Here is a 24,907-nt window from a genome sequence, read left to right as displayed (position 1 = left end):
CGATATGAGGACAGGATATGAGGACCCGATATGAGGACAGGATATGAGGACCCGATATGAGGACGGGATATGAGGACCCGATATGAGGACGGGATATGAGGACCCGATATGAGGACGGGATATGAGGACCCGATATGAGGACAGGATATGAGGACCCGATATGAGGACAGGATATGAGGACCCGATATGAGGACCTGATATGAGAACAGGATATGAGGACCCGATATGAGGACAGGATATGAGGACCAGATATGAGGACAGGATATGAGGACCCGATATGAGGACCCGATATGAGGACAGGATATGAGGACCCGATATGAGGACAGGATATGAGGACAGAATATGAGGACAGGATATGAGGACAGGATATGAGGACAGGATATGAGGACCCGATATGAGGACAGGATATGAGGACCCGATATGAGGACAGGATATGAGGACCCGATATGAGGACAGGATATGAGGACTCGATATGAGGACAGGATATGAGGACCCGATATGAGGAGAGGATATGAGGACAGGATATGAGGACAGGATATGAGGACAGGATATGAGGACAGGATATGAGGACCCGATATGAGGACAGGATATGAGGACCCGATATGAGGACAGGATATGAGGACCCGATATGAGGACAGGATATGAGGACCCGATATGAGGACAGGATATGAGGACCCGATATGAGGACAGGATATGAGGACCCGATATGAGGACAGGATATGAGGACCCGATATGAGGACAGGATATGAGGACCCGATATGAGGACAGGATATGAGGACCCAATATGAGGACAGGATATGAGGACGGGATATGAGGACAGGATATGAGGACGGGATATGAGGACCTGATATGAGGACGGGATATGAGGACCCGATATGAGGACGGGATATGAGGACCCGATATGAGGACGGGATATGAGGACCCGATATGAGGACGGGATATGAGGACCCGATATGAGGACGGGATATGAGGACCCGATATGAGGACGGGATATGAGGACCCGATATGAGGACAGAATATGAGGACCCGATATGAGGACAGGATATGAGGACCCGATATGAGGACATGATATGAGGACAGGATATGAGGAAGGCATATGAGGACGGCATATGAGGAAGGGATATAAGGATGGGATATGAGGACGGGATTTGAGAATGGGATATGAGGATGAGATATGAGGTCGGGATATGATGTCGGGATCTGAGGACTGGATATGTGGATGAGATATGAGGTCGAGATATGAGGTCGGAATATGAGGATGGGAAATGAGGACGGGTTATGAGGATGGGATATAAGGAAGAGATATGAAGTCAGAAGGCTGTCCGAGCATGCTGGGAGTTGCAGTTTTGTAACAACTGGAGACTCACTGGTTGGAAATCACTGGTATATCTGTCATTTATCAATTTGTTTTAGCTACTGTTAAATGATATTCAATATAATATTTCCTGGTCTGCCAGATATTGCACATTCTTCTTCTGCAGGTCGAGGAGGACATTCTTTTCTTAGCCCATGGGACAGAAGAACCACCGATGGCTCCTATGTCTAAAACTCATGCAAAATCTTGCCGTGCCATTCCTCGTATCCCCTCTCATATAACATCCTCTCTGTTCCTCCCTTATCCAGACAATATTACGTGCAGATATATTGGCATGTTTGATATTTTCTACAGACAGGACCCAGAATGAAGAATGTGTGTCCAGAGATAAAGCCCGGGCTTCACCTATGGGGTTCTAGTGACTCAGCTTAATCTAACTCAATTAACAAATGTCATCCATCGAGGTGGTGTCATCTGGGACGTAACTTTATAGCCTCCATTCATGAGTCCAGCCATTCAGATCAGACCCCCCCCCCCCTTTTTCTTATATGTAATGAACATTTGGTGAAAGGTGTCAGGTCATAGATTACAAACCGGTATAGGAAAAAGAGAGAGAAGAGAAAGATGATTTATTATTGGAAACAAATAAGTAATAAGATTTGAGTGACATGGAGCACAGGTGATTTCGGCATATGTGACTCATGAACACGGGGTGTTGTAGGGAGCGGGTCAGTTGTTGGGTGAGGTCAGTGAGGAGCTGGGGTGGAGGAGGTGCTAGACTGATACATTCTGACACCAGACCTTCCTTCTTCACTTATAAATGCTGCTCAGTGAGGGAGAGATACTAGAAGAGCCAGGATTCCAGTGCAGCACTGCTAGTAGGGACAGCTTTCAGCTCCAGCACCCAGGACAGCTCCAGTCCCAGCTTCAGCACAAAGGACAGGTTCAAGCTCAGCTTCAGCACCATAGACAGGTCTAGGTCTTAGTTTGCAACATCCCGGACACCACTATAGAAAAGCCATGGAAGGAGCATTGATCTTCTGGAGATACCGAACCCTCTTCTCCTTCATTCTCTGCACCCTGATCCTCTTCAAAGTCCATTCCCAGGCAGCCCCATCCCAGCAGCACCAGGACACAGCTCCTCTCTCCAAAGTATACACCAGGGGCAGCCACTGGGCTGTAGGTAAGTGCCCTCACCTCTTATACCTTCTGAGCATCTGAGTATACATGGAGAAAAAACATACAAATTAACCAACAGGTTGTGACATCATACTTGTGACTACTAAGTGACTATTAGTGACTATTAGCTAGAGACTACTAAGTGCAATTAGTGACTATTAACTAATGACTAGTAAGTGCAAATAGTAAGTAGTGACTAGTAAGTGTAATTAGAGACTAGAGGATAGTAAGTGTAATTAGCGACTAGTAACTAGAAAATACAAAGTGTAATTAGTGACTAGTAACTAGAGGCTACAAAGTATAATTAGTGACTAGTAACTAAAGGATAGAAAGTGTAATTAGTGACTAGTAACTAGAGGATAGTAAGTGTAATTAGTGACTAGTAACTAGAGGATAGAAAGTGTAATTAGTGACTAGTAACTAGAGGATAGTAAGTGCAAATAGTGACTAGTAACTAGAGGATAGTAAGTGTAATTAGTGACTAGTAACTAGAGGATAGTAAGTGCAAATAGTGTCTAGTAACTAGAGGATAGTAAGTGCAAATAGTGACTAGTAACTAGAGGATTGTAAGTGCAATTAGTGACTAGTGACTAGAGGATAGTAAGTGTAATTAGTGTCTAGTAACTAGAGGATAGTAAGTGCAAATAGTGACTAGTAACTAGACGATAGTAAGTGTAATTAGTGACTAGTAACTAGAGGATTTTAAGTGCAATTAGTGACTAGTGACTAGAGGATAGTAAGTGCAAATAGTGACTAGTAACTAGAGGATTGTAAGTGCAATTAGTGACTAGTGACTAGAGGATAGTAAGTGTAATTAGTGTCTAGTAACTAGAGGATAGTAAGTGCAAATAGTGACTAGTAACTAGACGATAGTAAGTGTAATTAGTGACTAGTAACTAGAGGATTTTAAGTGCAATTAGTGACTAGTGACTAGAGGATAGTAAGTGCAAATAGTGACTAGTAACTAGAGGATTGTAAGTGCAATTAGTGACTAGTGACTAGAGGATAGTAAGTGTAATTAGTGTCTAGTAACTAGAGGATAGTAAGTGCAAATAGTGACTAGTAACTAGACGATAGTAAGTGTAATTAGTGACTAGTAACTAGAGGATTTTAAGTGCAATTAGTGACTAGTGACTAGAGGATAGTAAGTGCAAATAGTGACTAGTAACTAGAGGATAGAAAGTGTAATTAGTGACTAGTGACTAGAGGATAGTAAGTGCAAATAGTGACTAGTAACTAGAGGATAGTAAGTGCAATTAGTGACTAGTGACTAGAGGATAGTAAGTGTAATTAGTGACTAGTAACTAGAGGATTGTAAGTGCAATTAGTGACTAGTGACTAGAGAATAGAAAGTGTAATTAGTGACTAGTAACTAGAGGATAGTAAGTGTAATTAGTGACTAGAGGATAGAAAGTGTAATTAGTGACTAGAGGATAGTAATTGTAATTAGTGACTAGTAACTATAGGATAGTAAGTGTAATTAGTGACTAGTGACTATAGGATAGTAAGTGTAATTAGTGACTAGTAACTAGAGGATAGAAAGTGTAATTAGTGACTAGTGACTAAAGGATAGAAAGTGTAATTAGTGACTAGTAACTAGAGGATAGTAAGTGTAATTAGTGACTAGCAACTAGAGGATTGTAAGTGCAATTAGTGACTAGTGACTAGAGGATAGAAAGTGTAATTAGTGACTAGTAACTAGAGGATAGAAAATGTAATTAGTGACTAGTGACTAAAGGATAGAAAGTGTAATTAGTGACTAGTAACTAGAGGATAGTAAGTGTAATTAGTGACTAGCAACTAGAGGATAGAAAGTGTAATTAGTGACTAGTGACTATAGGATAGTAAGTGTAATTAGTGACTAGTGACTATAGGATAGAAAATGTAATTAGTGACTAGTGACTAAAGGATAGAAAGTGTAATTAGTGACTAGTAACTAGAGGATAGTAAGTGTAATTAGTGACTAGCAACTAGAGGATAGTAAGTGTAATTAGTGACTAGCAACTAGAGGATAGAAAGTGTAATTAGTGACTAGTAACTAGAGGATAGAAAGTGTAATTAGTGACTAGTAACTAGAGGATAGAAAATGTAATTAGTGACTAGTGACTAAAGGATAGAAAGTGTAATTAGTGACTAGTAACTAGAGGATAGTAAGTGTAATTAGTGACTAGCAACTAGAGGATAGAAAGTGTAATTAGTGACTAGTGACTATAGGATAGTAAGTGTAATTAGTGACTAGTGACTATAGGATAGAAAATGTAATTAGTGACTAGTGACTAAAGGATAGAAAGTGTAATTAGTGACTAGTAACTAGAGGATAGTAAGTGTAATTAGTGACTAGTGACTAAAGGATAGAAAGTGTAATTAGTGACTAGTAACTAGAGGATAGTAAGTGTAATTAGTGACTAGCAACTAGAGGATAGTAAGTGTAATTAGTGACTAGCAACTAGAGGATAGAAAGTGTAATTAGTGTCTAGTAACTAGAGGATAGTAAGTGTAATTAGTGACTAGTAACTAGAGGATAGAAAGTGTAATTAGTGACTAGTGACTATAAACTAAAAAGTGCAATGTTTGTGCCAGACATGAGGTACAACAGCTGGAAAATACTAAGAATACTAAGTGCAATTAGTGACTATTAACTAATGACTAGTAAGTGCAATTAGTAAGTAGGGACTACAGGAAAAAAGTGTAATTAGTGTCTAGTAACTAGAGGATAGTAAGTGTAATTAGTGACTAGTAACTAGAGGATAGAAAGTGTAATTAGTGACTAGTAACTAGAGGATAGTAAGTGTAATTAGTGACTAGTAACTAGAGGATAGAAAGTGTAATTAGTGACTAGTAACTAGAGGATAGAAAGTGTAATTAGTGACTAGTAACTAGAGGATAGAAAGTGTAATTAGTGACTAGTAACTAGAGGATAGAAAGTGTAATTAGTGACTAGTAACTAGAGGATAGAAAGTGTAATTAGTGACTAGTAACTAGAGGATAGAAAGTGTAATTAGTGACTAGTGACTATAAACTAAAAAGTGCAATGTTTGTGCCAGACCTGAGGTACAACAGCTGGAAAATACTAAGAATACTAAGTGCAATTAGTGACTATTAACTAATGACTAGTAAGTAGGGACTACAGGATAGAAAGTGTAATTAGTGACTAGTAACTACTAGAGGATAGAAAGTGTAATTAGTGACTAGTAACTACTAGAGGATAGTAAGTGTAATTAGTGACTAGTAACTACTAGAGGATAGTAAGTGTAATTAGTGACTAGTAACTACTAGAGGATAGTAAGTGTAATTAGTGACTAATAACTAGAGGATAGAAAGTGTAATTAGTGACCAGTAAGTGCTGCGGAATCTGTAGGCGCTATATAAATAAATAAAATAAATAAACTAGAGGATAGAAAGTGTAATTAGCGACTAGTAACTAGAGGATTGTAAGTGTAATTAGTGACTAGTAACTAGAGGATTGTAAGTGTAATTAGTGACCAGTAAGCGCTGCGGAATCTGTAGGCGCTATATAAATAAATAAAATAAATAAACTAGAGGATAGAAAGTGTAATTAGTGACTAGCAACTACTAGAGGATAGAAAGTGTAATTAGTGACTAGTAACTAGAGGATTGTAAGTGTAATTAGTGACTAGTAACTAGAGGATTGTAAGTGTAATTAGTGACTAGTAACTAGAGGATTGTAAGTGTAATTAGTGACTAGTAACTAGAGGATTGTAAGTGTAATTAGTGACTAGTAACTAGAGGATAGTAAGTGTAATTAGTGACTAGTAACTAGAGGATTGTAAGTGTAATTAGTGACTAGTAACTAGAGGATAGAAAGTGTAATTAGTGACTAATAACTAGAGGATAGAAAGTGTAATTAGTGACTAGTAACTAGAGGATTGTAAGTGTAATTAGTGACTAGTAACTAGAGGATTGTAAGTGTAATTAGTGACTAGTAACTAGAGGATTGTAAGTGTAATTAGTGACTAGTAACTAGAGGATTGTAAGTGTAATTAGTGACTAGTAACTAGAGGATTGTAAGTGTAATTAGTGACTAGTAACTAGAGGATTGTAAGTGTAATTAGTGACTAGTAACTAGAGGATTGTAAGTGTAATTAGTGACTAGTAACTAGAGGATTGTAAGTGTAATTAGTGACTAGTAACTAGAGGATTGTAAGTGTAATTAGTGACCAGTAACTATAAACTAGTTTGTGCCAGTCCTGAGGTACAACAGCTGGAAAGTCACAGGTATAAAGAATCAGCCCCATAGTAACACTCCAGATAGTTATGGTTACTTTACTTACTTTACTGCTGCAGCAACTGTTTGTCTGCAAAATAGTAATTCCTACTTGATAACCAGAGAGCGGGAGACCCTGGCAATGAAGGTTTCCCGACAATACAAACAATAATAGTGCAGCTGCAGGGTGGCGCTACTGAGTTAGATTAAGGCAGGAGTTACATCTCTTGGACTTTTAAGTGGTTGTTCAGGATCAGAAAAACAGATTGTCCACAGGTTATGTCTGATATTGCAGCTCTGCTCCATAGAAGAGAATGAGACTGAGCTGAAGTGCTGCAGATCCTGTGGACAGGTGGGATGAGGTTTTTGCAAAAAAAAGCAGCAGCAATTTTTCTAAACCTGGAAAACCACTTTAAGCTTTAGGTTTCATTCACTGTATTTTCACATAAGAATTTCACATCATGCTACAATAACATATCACAGGACAGTAGACTCTATACCTCCCTATGTTCCCATGCCAGCTGGCATAGACAACAGGTTGCTGATCACTGCAGAACAAGTAGAAGATCACTGCAGAAAAGGTAGAAGATCACTGCAGAACAGGTAGAAGATCAGTGCAGAACAGGTAGATCAGTGCAGAACAGGTAGAAGATCACTGCAGAACAGGTAGAAGATCAGTGCAGAACATGTAGAAGATCACTGCAGAACAGGTAGATCAGTGCAGAACAGGTAGAAGATCACTGCAGAACATGTAGAAGATCACTGCAGAACAGGTAGAAGATCAGTGCAGAACAGGTAGAAGATCACTGCAGAATATGTAGAAGATCACTGCAGAACATGTAGAAGATCACTGCAGAACAGGTAGAAGATCACTGCAGAACAAGTAGAAGATCAGTGCAGAACAGGTAGAAGATCACTGCAGAACAAGTAGAAGATCAGTGCAGAACAGGTAGAAGACCACTGCAGAACAAGTAGAAGATCACTGCAGAACAGGTAGAAGATCACTGCAGAACAGGTAGAAGATCAGTGCAGAACATGTAGAAGATCAGTGCAGAACAGGTAGAAGATCACTGCAGAACATGTAGAAGATCAGTGCAGAATAAGTAGAAGATCACTGCAGAACAGGTAGAAGATCACTGCAGAACAAGTAGAAGATCAGTGCAGAACAGGTAGATCAGTGCAGAACATGTAGAAGATCACTGCAGAACATGTAGAAGATCAGTGCAGAACAGGTAGAAGATCAGTGCAGAACATGTAGAAGATCACTGCAGAACAGGTAGATCAGTGCAGAACAGGTAGAAGATCACTGCAGAACATGTAGAAGATCACTGCAGAACAGGTAGAAGATCAGTGCAGAACAGGTAGAAGATCACTGCAGAACATGTAGAAGATCACTGCAGAACAGGTAGAAGATCAGTGCAGAACAGGTAGATCAGTGCAGAACATGTAGAAGATCACTGCAGAACAGGTAGAAGATCAGTGCAGAACATGTAGAAGATCACTGCAGAACAGGTAGATCAGTGCAGAACAGGTAGAAGATCACTGCAGAACATGTAGAAGATCACTGCAGAACAGGTAGAAGATCAGTGCAGAACAGGTAGAAGATCACTGCAGAACATGTAGAAGATCACTGCAGAACATGTAGAAGATCACTGCAGAACAGGTAGAAGATCACTGCAGAACAAGTAGAAGATCACTGCAGAACAGGTAGAAGATCACTGCAGAACAAGTAGAAGATCACTGCAGAAAAGGTAGAAGATCACTGCAGAACAGGTATAAGATCAGTGCAGAACAGGTAGATCAGTGCAGAACAGGTAGAAGATCAGTGCAGAACATGTAGAAGTTCACTGCAGAACAGGTAGAAGATCAGTGCAGAACATGTAGAAGATCACTGCAGAACAGGTAGATCAGTGCAGAACAGGTAGAAGATCACTGCAGAACTTGTAGAAGATCACTGCAGAACAGGTAGAAGATCAGTGCAGAACAGGTAGAAGATCACTGCAGAACATGTAGAAGATCAGTGCAGAACATGTAGAAGATCACTGCAGAACAGGTAGAAGATCACTGCAGAACAAGTAGAAGATCACTGCAGCACAGGTAGAAGATCACTGCAGAACAAGTAGAAGATCAGTGCAGAACAGGTAGAAGACCACTGCAGAACAAGTAGAAGATCACTGCAGAACAGGTAGAAGATCACTGCAGAACAGGTAGAAGATCAGTGCAGAACATGTAGAAGATCAGTGCAGAACAGGTAGAAGATCACTGCAGAACATGTAGAAGATCAGTGCAGAATAAGTAGAAGATCACTGCAGAACAGGTAGAAGATCACTGCAGAACAAGTAGAAGATCAGTGCAGAACAGGTAGATCAGTGCAGAACATGTAGAAGATCACTGCAGAACATGTAGAAGATCACTGCAGAACATGTAGAAGATCAGTGCACAACAAGTAGAAGATCACTGCAGAACAGATAGAAGATCACCGCAGAACATGTAGAAGATCACTGCAGAACATGTAGAAGATCACTGCAGAACAGGTAGATCAGTGCAGAACATGTAGAAGATCACTGCAGAACATGTAGAAGATCACATATAGAAAATCACTGCAGAACAGGTAGAAGATCACATATAGAAGATCACTGCAGAACAGGTAGAAGATCACTGCAGAACAGGTAGAAGATCACATATAGAAGATCACTGCAGAACAGGTAGAAGATCACTGCAGAACAGGTAGAAGATGTTTGCAGAATATGTATCGGATCATTGCAGGACAGACAGCAGATCTGAGCAGACCATGTTGAACAATATTGCAAAACACATATCACTGTAGAACATGTAACAGACCGGTGCAGAACACATATCACTGTAGAACATGTAACAGACCGGTGCAGAACACATATCACTGTAGAACATGTAACAGACCGGTGCAGAACACATATCACTGTAGAACATGTAACAGACCGGTGCAGAACACATATCACTGTAGAACATGTAACAGACCGGTGCAGAACACATATCACTGTAGAACATGTAACAGACCGGTGCAGAACACATATCACTGTAGAACATGTAACAGACTGGTGCAGAACACATATCACTGTAGAACATGTAACAGACCGGTGCAGAACACATATCACTGTAGAACATGTAACAGACCGGTGCAGAACACATATCACTGTAGAACATGTAACAGACCGGTGCAGAACACATATCACTGTAGAACATGTAACAGACCGGTGCAGAACACATATCACTGTAGAACATGTAACAGACCGGTGCAGAACACATATCACTGTAGAACATGTAACAGACTGGTGCAGAACACATATCACTGTAGAACATGTAACAGACCGGTGCAGAACACATATCACTGTAGAACATGTAACAGACTGGTGCAGAACACATATCACTGTAGAACATGTAACAGACCGGTGCAGAACACATATCACTGTAGAACATGTAACAGACTGGTGCAGAACACATATCACTGTAGAACATGTAACAGACCGGTGCAGAACACATATCACTGTAGAACATGTAACAGACCGGTGCAGAACACATATCACTGTAGAACATGTAACAGACCGGTGCAGAACACATATCACTGTAGAACATGTAACAGACTGGTGCAGAACACATATCACTGTAGAACATGTAACAGACCGGTGCAGAACACATATCACTGTAGAACATGTAACAGACCGGTGCAGAACACATATCACTGTAGAACATGTAAAAGACTGGTGCAGAACACATATCACTGTAGAACATGTAACAGACCGGTGCAGAACACATATCACTGTAGAACATGTAACAGACTGGTGCAGAACACATATCACTGTAGAACATGTAACAGACCGGTGCAGAACACATATCACTGTAGAACATGTAACAGACCGGTGCAGAACACATATCACTGTAGAACATGTAACAGACCGGTGCAGAACACATATCACTGTAGAACATGTAACAGACCGGTGCAGAACACATATCACTGTAGAACATGTAACAGACTGGTGCAGAACACATATCACTGTAGAACATGTAACAGACCGGTGCAGAACACATATCACTGTAGAACATGTAACAGACCGGTGCAGAACACATATCACTGTAGAACATGTAACAGACCGGTGCAGAACACATATCACTGTAGAACATGTAACAGACCGGTGCAGAACACATATCACTGTAGAACATGTAACAGACCGGTGCAGAACACATATCACTGTAGAACATGTAACAGACCGGTGCAGAACACATATCACTGTAGAACATGTAACAGACCGGTGCAGAACACATATCACTGTAGAACATGTAACAGACCGGTGCAGAACAGGTAACACATCACACAATGCTTTGTCAACTATTTCAATCGTAGGGAAAAATGCTAAAGTTTCAACTATCATAGATCCATCAATTCTATAGCCAGAAACCTTAGTGATCATTTCTGCTGTAAATATTTATTTATTACCAATTATTAATGACTTACTTAGGTATAAAAATTATTTCATCTCTACCAGATAATTACTTAACTATATCCTACATTCCTTTCTTGAAAAATACTAATATTAATAATAATTAATGTTGAGCGGCATAGGCCATATTCGAATTCGCGAATATTCGCGAATATATGGATGAATATTCGCCATATATTCGCTCATATTCGCATATTCGTAATATTCTCGTTTTATTTTCGCATGTGCGAAAATTCACGTATGCGAAAATAACATATGCAAAAATTTTGCATATTAAAAATTAGCATAAGCAAAAATTCGCATATGCGAAAATTCATACACCAGTCTCACACAGTAGTATTACAGCCTTCTTTACACCACACAAGCTGGAAGCAGAGAGGGATGATCACTGTGATGTGTACTGTGAAAAAAAAAACGAATATTCGTAATTACGAATATATAGCGCTATATTCGAGAATATTCGCCAATTTGCGAATATGCGATATTCGCGAATAAAATTCGCATTTCGAATATTCGCGAGCAACACTAATAATAATACTTTATATTTGTTGATAGATAAATAGATATACATATAGCTAGATGATTGTGTTCCTGCAGAGTGATTGCCATATTCCTGATTCCCAACGGGATAATAACTTTCTATGGGTTTACAGTACATATTATGAATTTATTATTAGACATAATGAGGGGAATTCATCAAGATAGATAGATAGATAGATAGATAGATAGATAGATAGATATCTAGCAATCCAGAAAATAGCAGCACACAAAAATGGTGAAGAAACTTGTGGGTTTATTCCATTATTCCAGTGCAAGTATCAGGAGAGCAACGTTTCTGCGGCCTCTCACCGCCATTATCAAGCCCTTGATAATCTATCTATCTCATATCTATCTATCTCATATCTATGTATCTATCTATCTATCATTACGGCCCTATCTATCTCATATCTATCTCATATCTATCTATCTCATATCTATCTATCTATCTCATATCTATCTATCTATCTATCTATATATATATATATATATATATATATCTATCTATCTATCTCATATCTATCTCATATCTATCTATCTCATATCTATCTATCTCATATCTATCTATCTCATATCTATCTATCTATCTATCTCATATCTGTCTATCTATCTCATATCTATCTATCTCATATCTATCTCATATCTATCTATCTATCTATCTATCTCATATCTATCTATCTATCTCATATCTGTCTATCTATCTCATATCTATCTATCTCATATCTATCTATCTCATATCTATCTCATATCTATCTCATATCTATCTATCTATCATATCTATCTATCTATCTCATATCTATCTATCTATCTATCTCATATCTGTCTATCTATCTCATATCTATCTATCTCATATCTATCTCATATCTATCTCATATCTATCTATCTCATATCTATCTATCTATCTATCTCATATCTATCTATCTATCTCATATCTGTCTATCTATCTCATATCTATCTATCTCTATCCATCTCATATCTATCTATCTCATATCTATCTATCTATCTATCTATCTATCTATCTATCTCATATCTATCTATCTCATATCTATCTATCTCATATCTATCTATCTCATATTTATCTATCTATCTATCTCATATCTATCTATCTATCTCATATCTATCTCATATCTATCTCATATCTATCTATCTCATATCTATCTATCTCATATCTATCTATCTATCTCATATCTATCAATCTCATATCTATCTATCTATCTATCTATCTATCTCTCATATCTATCTATCTTATATCTATCTATCTATCTATCTATCTCATATCTATCTATCTATCTATCTATCTATATATCTATCTATCTATCTCTCATATCTATCTATCTTATATCTATCTATCTATCTATCTATCTCATATCTACCTATCTCATATTTATCTATCTATCTATCTCAAGAGGGAGAGGGAAATATTGACTAGGGAAATGTTAATGAATCTTCTTCAGTGACCTTGACCTCATGTCCAGCTTGTTTAGCTCACATAGACTGGATACAATTGTAGCAAGTCCTTGGCCTTAGACTTAGAGAGTATCAGGTCTAAAGCAGTTGTCACCTCTCAATGTAACCAAGAGTGTTGTCATTCACTGGTGGCAAACAGAGATTTTGAAAATGGTTACCAATTGAAACTCAGATTTCCTCACACTACATGCTGTACAGACATATTTCAGAGCTATTACTGTATTACTGTATGTGCCTTTTGTCTCTATCATGGCAGATAGGGTTTTCTTTTTGTGTCATACATAGTCTTTGTTTTATGTTCTCATTTCTTACTTATGTAATGTCCAAATGCTCCAACAGGGGTTAGGCTAAGTTTCCAGTTGTTGAGCCAAAGCCAGAAATGTATTCAAAAGGAATAGGAAATATAAAGGAAGGACTTGCTCTTCTCTTCCCTTATTGATCCACTTCTGACTTTGGCTCAAAAACTGCTGGAAAAAAAACATGTGAAAACCTAGCCTTACACCTTTCAAGGTTTATCCTTTAAATCAACTGGTGCCAGAAAGTTAAACAGATTTGTAAATGACTTCTGTTAAAAAATCTTAATCCTTCCAGTACTTATTAGCTGCTGAATACTACAGAGGAAATTCTTTTCTTTTTGGAACACAGAGCTCTCTGCTGACATCACGAGCACAGTGCACTCTGCTGACATCTCTGTTCATTTTAGGAACTGTCCAGAGCAGCAAATGTTTACTATGGGGATTTTCTCCTACTCTGGACAGTTCTTAAAATGAACAGAGATGTCAGCAGAGAGCACTGTGGTCATGATGTCAGCAGAGAGCTCTGTGTTCCAAAAAGAAAACCATTTCCTCTGTAGTATTCAGCAGCTAAAAAGTACTGAAAGGATTAAGATTTTTTAATAGGAGTAATTTACAAATCTGTTTAACTTTCTGGCACCAGTTGATTTAAAAAAAAGTTTTTCACTGGAGTACCCCTTTAAGGGTTGCATAAGTAAGGCTGTGAGAGCTGGGACCCTAATAGTATGTTATGATATAACTATAGATCAGTAGTCTCCAAACTGTGGCACACCAGCTGTTGCAAAACTACAACTCCCAGCATGCCCGATCAGCCAACGGCTAGTTTTGCAACAGCTGGAAGTTCTCAGTTTGGAGACCACTGCTGTAGATAAAGCTATGTACAGTCATTTTTGTCCTAGAAGATGATTGTGGTCCCAGTTTCTGGACCCTTATCATTGTGGCCCTTATGACCCCATAGGACCCATATTTAAACAGCTACAGGTCAATGGTGATATGTGACATAAAAGAAAAGAAGACTTTGGATTCCTGGGTGGTCCTTGTGTCATCATCCAATCTTCTATTTCCTCCAGGCCACTTAATGGGTAAAAAGAGTATAGAGGAATATCCTTATATGTATGATGGCGGAGACAGGACCTCAGCCGCTGGGTATATGGATGGAGATAAGTCCGTGGAAGGCTCTCAGCATTGGAAAGATGCCCTCCTTAATTTATTGAAGATGCTGGAGGCCAGTGATGTCAGAAATTCCCAGTCCATGAGAGACACAAGGTTATATAACAGGAAATTCTGGGACTCCGAGGACTCTAACAACAACAACTATAAAGAGGTAAGTGTCCGATCAGCACATCATAACTTAGATGTGGACCCCTGACCACTATATGGGCCCTATTCACATTGATGGATTAATATACAGGCATCGCTCAACCAGTGGACTTTTATCTGAAGACAAACTACAGGCCCTGAAATCTGCGGACTGACATGATATTACCAATCCTTGGAAAACATTTTATAAATAAATTAAATAATAATAATAACTATATATAAATACATATATACAGTACAGACCAAAAGTTTGGACACACCTTCTCATTCAGGGTTTTCTTTATTTTCATGACTATGAAAATTGTAGATTCACAGGGAAGGCATCAAAACTATGAATTAACACATGTGGAATTATAGACATAACAAAAAAGTGTGAAACAACTGAAAATTTGTTATATTCTAGGTTCTTCAAAGTAGCCACCTTTTGCTTTGATTACTGCTTTGCACACTCTTTCTCTTGTTGAGCTTCAAGAGGTAGTCACCTGAAATGGTCTTCCAACAGTCTTGAAGGAGTTCCCAGAGATGCTTAGCACTTGTTGGCCCTTTTGCCTTCATTGGGTTCAGGTCCGGTGACTGTGGAGGCCAGGTCATCTGGTGCAGCATCCCATCACTCTCCTTCTTGGTCAAATAGCCCTTACACAGGCTTGAGGTGTGTTTGCGGTCATTGTCCTGTTGAAAAATAAATGATGGTCCAACTAAACGCAAACCGGATGGAATAGCAGCCGCTGCAAGATGCTGTGGTAGCCATGCTGGTTCAATATGCCTTCAATTTTGTATAAATCCCCAACAGTGTCACCAGCAAAGCACCCCCACACCATCACACCTCCTCCTCCACACCATCACACCTATGAAGTGAAATCCATTTCAGGTGACTACCTCTTGAATCTCAACAAGAGAATGCCAAGAGTGTGCAAAGCAGTAATCAAAGCAAAAGGTGGCTAGAACCTAGAATATGACATATTTTCAGTTGTTGAACACTTTTTTGCTATGTATATAATTGCACATGTGTTAATTCATAGTTTTGATGCCTTCAGTGTGAATCTAACATTTTGATAGTCATGAAAATAAAGAAAACTCTGAATGAGAAGGTGTGTCCAAACTTTTGGTCTGTACTGTATATATATATATATATATATATATATATATATATATATATATATTGTAAGGATTTCTCCCTGGGGATAGCTTTGGGATCGTCCTTGACACCGCCACAGGACACGTTTCCATTTCAATCAGCAGGCAAACAACAGTACTTTATGCAAGTCTGGCTCCTCACCAGCTTTATTAGACAGGTTGCAGGACATATAAAAAACACAAGATGGGAACAAACAAAACCTTAGACCATCTAGTCACTAACCAAACAATCCAGTGTGCCGTGACTGGTGGGCTTTTCCCGGCCAGTTAAACTTATGCCTCCTGCAACCTTTTACTCACTGTTCACACACAGCGTTTGCAACCTCTTGTTGTGTGTCTTGTCAACATCACTCTTGGGGCCACTCACAGCTCGGGCTGTGTGTTCCTCACCAAGACCACTGCCTCTCCACTACAGCCACCTTGCTGTCTTCTGGGAAGAGCCCAGACTATTATGTCTGACTTCCTTTTAAACACACTTCCCCTTTCTGCTACCTCATTAATTAGGCCACAGGTGGAGGTTTCTCCAGGGTTGGCTAGGGAAATACACCCTTCCCTTGCCACAGTGTCACATATCCCCCCCCCCCTCTGCTCAGACATACCGGGAAGGAGCACTTGTATTCAAAAAGCAGAGTCCAACTGCCTTTCCTTTTCCTTTAACAACTTTGTCCAACAGGTTTTAAGGCACTTGGCTTACTTCTTCAGCAGATTTTATATGCACCACTTCAATGGAGCACCCTTCTTTCATGTCACACCTTTCCAACCCCAGGTTCTTCACGTTGGTCTGTGCAGTGCTTTGGACAGTAGGTGCGGACAAGGCGGATGCTCCTGGCCTTTGTCTTCTTTTGTCAACGGTACGGCCATCGCCCGAACTTTGCTGGTGGCAAACCAAGCCTGTATCACCCATTTACAGGACTTCTGCAGATATCTCTGGTTTAGCTTCTGCCCTAGAGAACTTCTCTGCCTCAGCATTTTCACCATCCAATGTCCATATCTCTGCAGCTTCAGAGGAACTTTCATAGGGTTTCACCTCAGTTTCAGCTTCAGAGGACTTCTCATATGGCTTCCTCTCATGGACTTCAAACTCTACTGTTTCTTGAGTCCATTGCTCAGACTCTGACACTTTTAGTGAAAACATCTCAGTCTCCAGTAGCTTTAAATGTTTCTGCTACTCACTCTTGAGCTTAGCAGAGTTAACCTTCTCACTTTTCAGCAATTCTGTCAAGTTTTTGACAATATTCTCTAGGGACAGCAGTTGTTCTCTTATCTGCTCTTTGTCTTTATTCAGTTGCGCCATCTTTCTGCTCATGGACTTTTAGTTGAGCCTCTTGTTCAGAGAGCTGCATTCCCAGTGAATCCAAGGCAGCTGCATAAGACTTAAGGTGCATTTCTTTCTGCGCCTCCAGGCTCTGCACCTTATGAGCCATTACTACTTTCTCCTTCTCCAGCTCTTCCATGGGTACCAACCTAGCCTTGTGATCACTTTGTAGAGCCAGATATGCCTCACACAGGCAGGCCCGTCGCAAGAGGACAGGCAAACCAAGCAATTACTTGGGGCCCCAAGCTGGCCCGGGCCCCCCGAGCAGAGCCAGTGTTTGCCTGTCTTCCTGCGATATACCGTTCGGCAGGCAGCTCGCCCTGTCGGCCTGCCGGGCCAGCAGTGCGAGATCCTGCCTGGAGTGAGAGGCAGAGACTGAAGTCGATGCCTCCGGCTCCTTTTTGTGCCCCGCTCCGGCTCATCTTCAGTTGGTCCGGGATTCGAATTTTCGCGCGTCACATGACCGTCATGACGTCACGCTGAGTCCCAGAATTCAAACGCCGGCCCTGGAGCGTGACGCAACGTGTCACGTGATGGTGCGCGAACTCACAGGATTACCGCGCACAGCGTTTAGTGCAACATATATCTATGACAGTGAGTGAATGTTATTTCAAGGTTCTGAACTACCTGCCTACAGGGTCTGGGGGAGGGGGTTAATCTGGGGTACCGTACTACCTTCCTACAGGGGGAGGGTTAATCTGGGGGAACTACCTTCCTACTGGGGGGGGGGTATCTGGGGGTACTACCTTACTACTAGGGGAGGGGTTAATTTGGGGCCCCCCCAGTAGGCAGGTAGTACTGCCAGATTAACCCCCTCACCCCCAGTAGGAAGGTAGCACCCCCAGATGAACCCCCCTCCTGGGGTACGGGGGTACTATCTGCCTACTGGGGGGGGGTTAATCTGGGGGTACTACCTGCCTACTGGGGGAAAGGGTTAATCTAGGGGTACTACCTGCCTGCTGGGGGGAGGGGGTTAATCTGAGGTACTACCTGCCTACTGGGGGGAGGGGGTTAATCTGGGGCCCCCGAGTAGGCAAGTAGTACCCCCATATTAACCCCCTCCCCCCAGTAGGAAGGTAGTACCCCCAGATTAACCCCCTCCCCCCAGGAATAAGGTAGTACCCTCAAATTAACCCCCTCTTCCCGCCAGTAGGAAGGTAGCACCCCCAGATGAACCCCCTCATCTGGGGGTGGGGGCCTCCATGTCTATTTTGCTTGGGGCCCCCAAATTCCTTCAAACGGCCCTGCACACAGGACATTAACTTCTTCATCCTTGAATGAGACCTGTTTGGCCAGACTCTCCAGTTCTCTCTCCTTGCTGGTCACAAGATCCTGGGAGCTGGACAGTTCATCCTGCAGAGCCGCAAACTCATTTTTCTGCAGCTGGAGCTTTGCTTCCTGCTATTTCAAGCCAACTCTTCTCCTAGTTTAGGGGTTGTCGTCCCCTTTGCAAGGATCTTGGCCCATTGGGCCTCAGGGTAGTCCCCGAACAGTCTCTCTGGACTGTTTCTCTGCTCTCCCGCAGACTTCTCTTTCACTTCACCCCCGCCTCTTCGCTCACTCGCAGAAACGTCAAGAGCTCCTGGGTCTGCAACAACAACATCTGGTTCAGTGGTTCGACCTTCCTGGTCACGATCCATCTCTGGTCCAGACATCACATCTCCTTCACTCAGGACTCAGTCTATGACAGTAAGCGCAGCACCCAGCTCCACATGTACTCTCTTCAGTACTTCTGCATTATCCACAGACATCTCTGTAGCTTCTTTTCCGTGTCACCTCTTCCAGATGACCGCGCAATTCTAGCCCCACCTTGGGCTCATCTTCAGCTGGCAGATGGAACTTCTGGTTTTACTGATGATTCTGTTTCAGTCAGAGGCACACTTGTCACTTGAGTCTCTGGATTCTCTTGGACTTGACTTATGGTCTGTTCTTCAGTTCCCCTAGCAGTCTGGCAGACCCCTATATGACATATATCTAGTGACTGCTGAAACTCCCCGTCCTCAGCCTCTGTTGAGTAACTCTCAACTAGTGTGTGGTGCAATTCAAGTGTTGTGGGCCTATCAGGTGTACCTGCTCTAGTCACCTGACAGTCTTCCCATAACTGCTGAAAAAATGGAAAATCCATCCCCAGTACTACATCGTACTCCAAGGAGGGCTCTATTGCAACCTTGTGACTCACGGTACCATAGGGAGTAGAAATACAGACATTAACTGTTTTACAACCCCAAATAACTGCCTGTATAGACACTAAGACAGGGTCTGGCTTCACCAGACTTTTTATACCCCAAGGCTCTAGCAAAGCAATCATCTTTTTACCACCTACTACTAGCTCACACAGGTTTTCTTTTGTCCTGTCAGAGTTGGCAGCAGTACACATTACTTCAGAACACATAAACATGAATTTTTGACAAAAAACATTATCACACTGCATAGGTTCAAAACTTACAGGACAGTTCACACAGAGAAGTAGTGACACACCAGTCATCATTAGCTCAGGAACCTTTGTGTGCGGTTTCTCTGGCACACTCTCCTCATTCTACAACTGCCAAAAATATGGGAAGTCTCTGCCCAGTATAATCTCTATCTCAAGCTCGGCACACACCTCCATAACATGGCTCACTGTCCCATAACAGGTTTTAAAGTCAATCAGAACAGTCTTACCAGGCTCTGGTCGGGTCTTCACAAACGGTATTATGGCCGGCATGACTCTGGATACAGCCTGGTGACAGTCCAGTTCCACAAACAGTAGGATTCCACCCACCAGTCACGAGTCCTCATGTCCATCTTAGCGACAACTGGTTGCTGTCCATGTTGGTTGCTCCTAGCAATGGCATTTTGACGTCGACCCATTTTTCAAAACAAATAATCCCACACGGCTTGTTGCTGTTGCGCTGCACAAGTGGCCCATCCACCTGTCTCCTCACCTTAGAGAGAGTTCACTCGCTTGATGCGATCTGTTGCCCCTAGCAACGCTTTCACCAGAGGCTCAGTCCTGCTCTTTTACTCCAGAGCCGGGCTTGTCCCACTTGCAACATGTACGGTTGGTTGCTCCTGGCAACAACTTCACTGCAACTCGACTGTTGGTTGCTCTTATCAACGTGCTGCCCGCATCCTTCACCAATTGTAAGGATTTCTCCCTGGGGATAGCTCTGGGATTGTCCTTTATATCACCACATGACACGTTTCCACTTCAATCAGCAGGCAAACAACAGTACTTTATGCAAGTCTGGCTCCTCGATAGCTTTATTAGACAGGTTGCAGAATAAATAAAAAACATAAGACAGGAACAACCAAAACCATATACCGTCTAGTCACTAACTAAACAATCCAGCATCTCCTGACTATCAAATGGTGGGGTTTTCCCGGCCAGTTAAACTTATAACTCCTGCAACCTTCTACTCACTGTTCACACACAGCGTTTGCAATCTCTTGCTGTGTGTCTCGTCCACACCACTCTTTGGGGCCACTCCCAGCTTGGGCTGTGTGTTCCTCAGCAGGACCACTGCCTCTCCCCTACAGCCACCTTGCTGTCTTCTGGATAGAGCCCAGACTATTCTCCCTGACCTCCTTTTAAACACACTTCCCCTTTCTGCTACCTCATTAATTAGGCCACAGGTGGAGGTTTCTCCAGGGTTAGCTAGGGAAATACACCCTTCCCTTTCCACAGTGTCACTATATATATTTTTTTTTCCATAAGACATCATATGTCAGCACATCACATTAGACAACCTATGCCATCAGGCTGCCAACCTGAGCCGTGCCCATTCAGATCCACTATGTTGGGCCGATTCCAGGTACAGTGAAGGAGACAATTATTTGATCCCCTGCTGATTTTGTATGGTTACCCACTGGCAAAGAAATGTTCAGTCAATAATTTTAATGGTCAGTTTATTTGAACAGTGACAGACAGAATAACAACGAAAAAATCTAGAAAAACTCATTTTAAATAGGCTATGAATTGATTTGCATTTTACTCAGTATCATAAGTATTTGATCAGCAGGATTTCTGGCTCCCAGGTGTCTTTTATACAGATAAGAACTGAGATTAGGAGCACTCTCTTAAAGGGAGATACTCCAAATTTCCGCTTCTTACCTGTGTACATTTGAATGATTCAGAGGTTCATTGGTAAATTTCAGATGGGCCTGTACATGAGCTTTCTTGAGGGGGGCCTCACGGGCTCTGCAGGATTTTAGTCCTTCACGGCATTGTGTGGTGCCAATTGTTTTCTTGGTGACTATGGTCCCAAATGCCTTGAGATTATTGACAATATCCTCCCGTGTAGTTCTGGACTGATTCCCCACCGATCTCATTATAATTGAATCTCCAGGAGGTGAGATCTTACATAGAGCCGCCAACCAAGGGAGATTGACAGATATTTTGTGTCTCTTCCATTTGTGAGTTATCGCACAAATTGTTGTAAACTTCTCCCCAAGCTGCTTGGCGATGGTCTTGTAGCCCATTCCAGCCTACGGTCTAGGTCTACAATATAGTCCATAACATCCTTGGCCATCTCTTTGGCCATGATGGAGAGTTTGGAATCTGATTGATTGCTTCTGTGGACAAGTGTCTTCTATACAGATAACAAGCTGAGATTAGGAGCACTCCCTTTAAGAGAGTGCTTCTTATCTCAGCTGGTTACCTTTTAGAAAAGACAGCTGTAAGACAAAAATCTTGCAGATTGATAGGGGATCAAATACTTATTTCAAATGTAAATGAATTCATAGCTTTTTTTTAGTATGTGTGTGTTTTTTTCCTGGATTTTTTTGTTGTTATCCTCTCATATTTAGTTTCTCACTGTTCAAGTAAAATGACCATGAAAATTATAGATTGATCATTTCCCAAATAGGGTGCATTAATGTTATTTAGGGTAGGGGGGATTATGAAAAATATATATTTCTGTCTTTGATTTTTTCAGTGTTTAAATACCTTTATACTTTTATTCTCTTTTTTGTTTAACATTTAGTAGTTTGGCACAATTAAAACAAAAATAAAATAAAACGTGTCGCCACATTCCAAGACTTATAACCTAAAAAAAGAGAAAAAAAGAAAATCTTTAAAAAGCTCAAGAAAAAAAAGTGTGTTTTATTTTGGGGAGGGGTGTGTGTGTGTGGTTTTTTTGATAATTTTTTTTTTTTTAATACCTTAAGGCTCTTTAGTGACTACTGTAAAAGCGTGTATAAATTGCCACTAAGGGGTTAAAAGCTTTTAAGTGCATTTTATTGCAAATATCAAATACATTAAAAGAAATCATTTGCCCAATGCCATGACCTGAATTACTACATAATACTTCACAATATTCTCCAATCAGCATTAGTGTTTGCAGGTGCCCACGCCCAAACATTTTTTTACATGGCTTCCTTTATGATAGAGTTTAAAGGGGTACTCCACCCCTAGACATCTTATCCCCTATCCAAAGGATCTCTGTGCAGGCACCCGGTATTATGTTCAGAATTCTTGGTGCGGGCGGCCGTGGTCACCCTGCCCCCTTCATGACACACTAAGTGTTCTTAACATAATGTTTAGAATTCTGGGTTGTCTGCATTGAGATCACGGGAGTTCCCAGAGGCTGGACCTTTGGATAGGGGATAAGATGTCTAGGGGCGGAGTACCCCTTTAAAGACTATGATCACTATGCATTTGAATCACTGCATTGTACTTATTATGGTGTAAACAAACTTTTATTGAAAATGTTGCTCTGTTTCTGCAGTCTTCTAGTAGTCAAATATAGTGCCGAGTTCATGTTCAGTCTCCAGCTCTTCTCATGCCTCTTCTGAACCATCTACTATGCTGATATGGGAGGAGATTCGCCTTAAATCTGGTCATTAATTAGTTTAGAAGATTCAGGAGAGGAGAGAATGGAGCTGGAGACTGAGCCTTCGGGCAACTCTTCCAGTCCATTTCATTTTGATTACAGCAAAGCAGCCTGCATTATAGGTGAGAATATGTTAGCTACTGGAGAGAAACTGAACACAAATTTTTAATAAATACCTATGGAGAAATATTTATAGTATAATACACTAATAAAAAAAAATGCAATGTTGAATTGATTGGGAGATGTATAATTCTGAATGTGATGCGCTAGAACAGTGTTTCCCAACCAGTGTGCCTCCAGCTGTTGGGTTGGGAAACACAGCTCTAGCAATTAATAACCCCAAAAAGTAGCATTGATAATTAAAGTTATCCCATATTCACAGGAAAGGGGACAACCAGCTGATTGGTGGGGCTATGATGACGGGGACCCCCATTATTCAGGGAAATGAAGGTCAAATGTCCCAGAGTGAATAGAGCAACAGCAAGCATGCTCCGTGAAAGGAAATCTGTCATCAGTGTCACCTGCACTAACCTGTCAGTACAGACAAGTAGTGCAGGTGACACTGATGAAATTGATACTTATCTGGTCCCATTCCGTGCTCTGCTTCTCCCGCTATCTTCAACGGTATCTTCCGTTCTGGGGCCGATTTGAAACATGGGCGGAGCTTCGTAAGGTCACCACTCCTGCTTCTCTGAAAAGTCCTGCTGCTAGCAAACAGCAGCGGTGATATCATGAAGCTCCGCCCATGCACCAAGTCTGCCCCAACATTGAAGATACAGAACAAGATAGCGGGAGAACCAGAGCATGGAGCAGGACCAGGTAAGTATGATTGTCATCAGTGTCACCTGCACTACACGTCTGTACCGACAGGTAAATGCAGGTGAAACTGATGACAGATTTCCTTTAATTTCCTATGGGACATTTGAACATTGCCGAGCGCTGAATTGGACTATGTTTGGAAGGCCTATATACAATTGTCACTTGGGATTGACCTCCTTTCTTGAGATCAGTTGGGGTCCGAGTTGTCAGGTCCTCACTGGTCAACTAGCAATAACTAAGGGTCATACGGTTAGGAAACCCGTCAAGTTCATATCCTGTATGCTGTTTGATACAATAAAATGTTCCTTTTTACAAGACAAAGTTCCTGTCTTGGGATGACTCCTTTAAGGAAAGAAGTACTGTCTCTCACTATGGGCCCCCTAGCAATGCCATGGTTGGTACACCACCGCTTATAGCTGTCAATATCTTTCTAGGTGTTGGATTACCTCTACCAGATGATGAAGGAGAACGCACAGAGCTGAGAAACCCAAAGGGAGGAGCAGTGTGTACCGCCGAGGAGATTTGTGCCACATTTGATTGTACCAGATGCCTGATATATGATTTCCGTCAATGATACTTTGTTTACATGGTGCATTTCCTAGTGATAATCTTATCGACCCCATGTATCCAGAGCACGGACTTACTCGCCTGATCTGTAAATACCGGTCTAGGAAGGGTCTTCCTGTGACATCATTATATTTTAGCACCGCTGACAAATTCATCTCTTTAGTTTGTAGACACAGAATATTTTGATGTTCACAATAAAAAAACTTCAAATAAAGATCTTGTGCCATGTTTTATATATCAGTGTGGTGTTCCGGGTTAAAGAACAGTCATTGACTAGAACTGGACAATGGAGTTTTAGTTTTTACCTCTGTGGCTTGGTAGAAGGGTAGGAGAGATATTACCCCCTGGCTAAGCTTGCACATTATATACACATACTCTACCAACATTTATAACTTTCCTGTACTTTTTGTAGATGGGGAAGGTTAGCTTGCTGAATGCTCAATGACAA

At 41.2% G+C, this 24,907-nt stretch overlaps 1 protein-coding gene across 1 annotated transcript; it reads left to right on the top strand.

Annotated features, from left to right (window-relative positions):
* The first annotated feature begins 1,965 nt into the window (after positions 1 to 1,965).
* Positions 1,966 to 24,667, top strand: GRP (gastrin releasing peptide). Its single transcript, XM_056552527.1, has 3 exons — positions 1,966 to 2,498; positions 14,562 to 14,815; positions 24,327 to 24,667. The coding sequence occupies exons 1-3, from the start codon at positions 2,336 to 2,338 to the stop codon at positions 24,372 to 24,374; spliced, it is 465 nt and encodes a 154-aa protein (XP_056408502.1). The 5' UTR covers positions 1,966 to 2,335; the 3' UTR covers positions 24,375 to 24,667.
* The last annotated feature ends 240 nt before the right edge of the window (positions 24,668 to 24,907 follow it).

This window comes from Hyla sarda, chromosome 1 (genome assembly GCF_029499605.1).
Source record: "Hyla sarda isolate aHylSar1 chromosome 1, aHylSar1.hap1, whole genome shotgun sequence".
NCBI lineage: Eukaryota > Metazoa > Chordata > Amphibia > Anura > Hylidae > Hyla > Hyla sarda.
The sequence above is the reverse complement of the archived record's forward strand: the minus strand, read 5'-3'. Positions and strand labels throughout refer to the sequence as shown.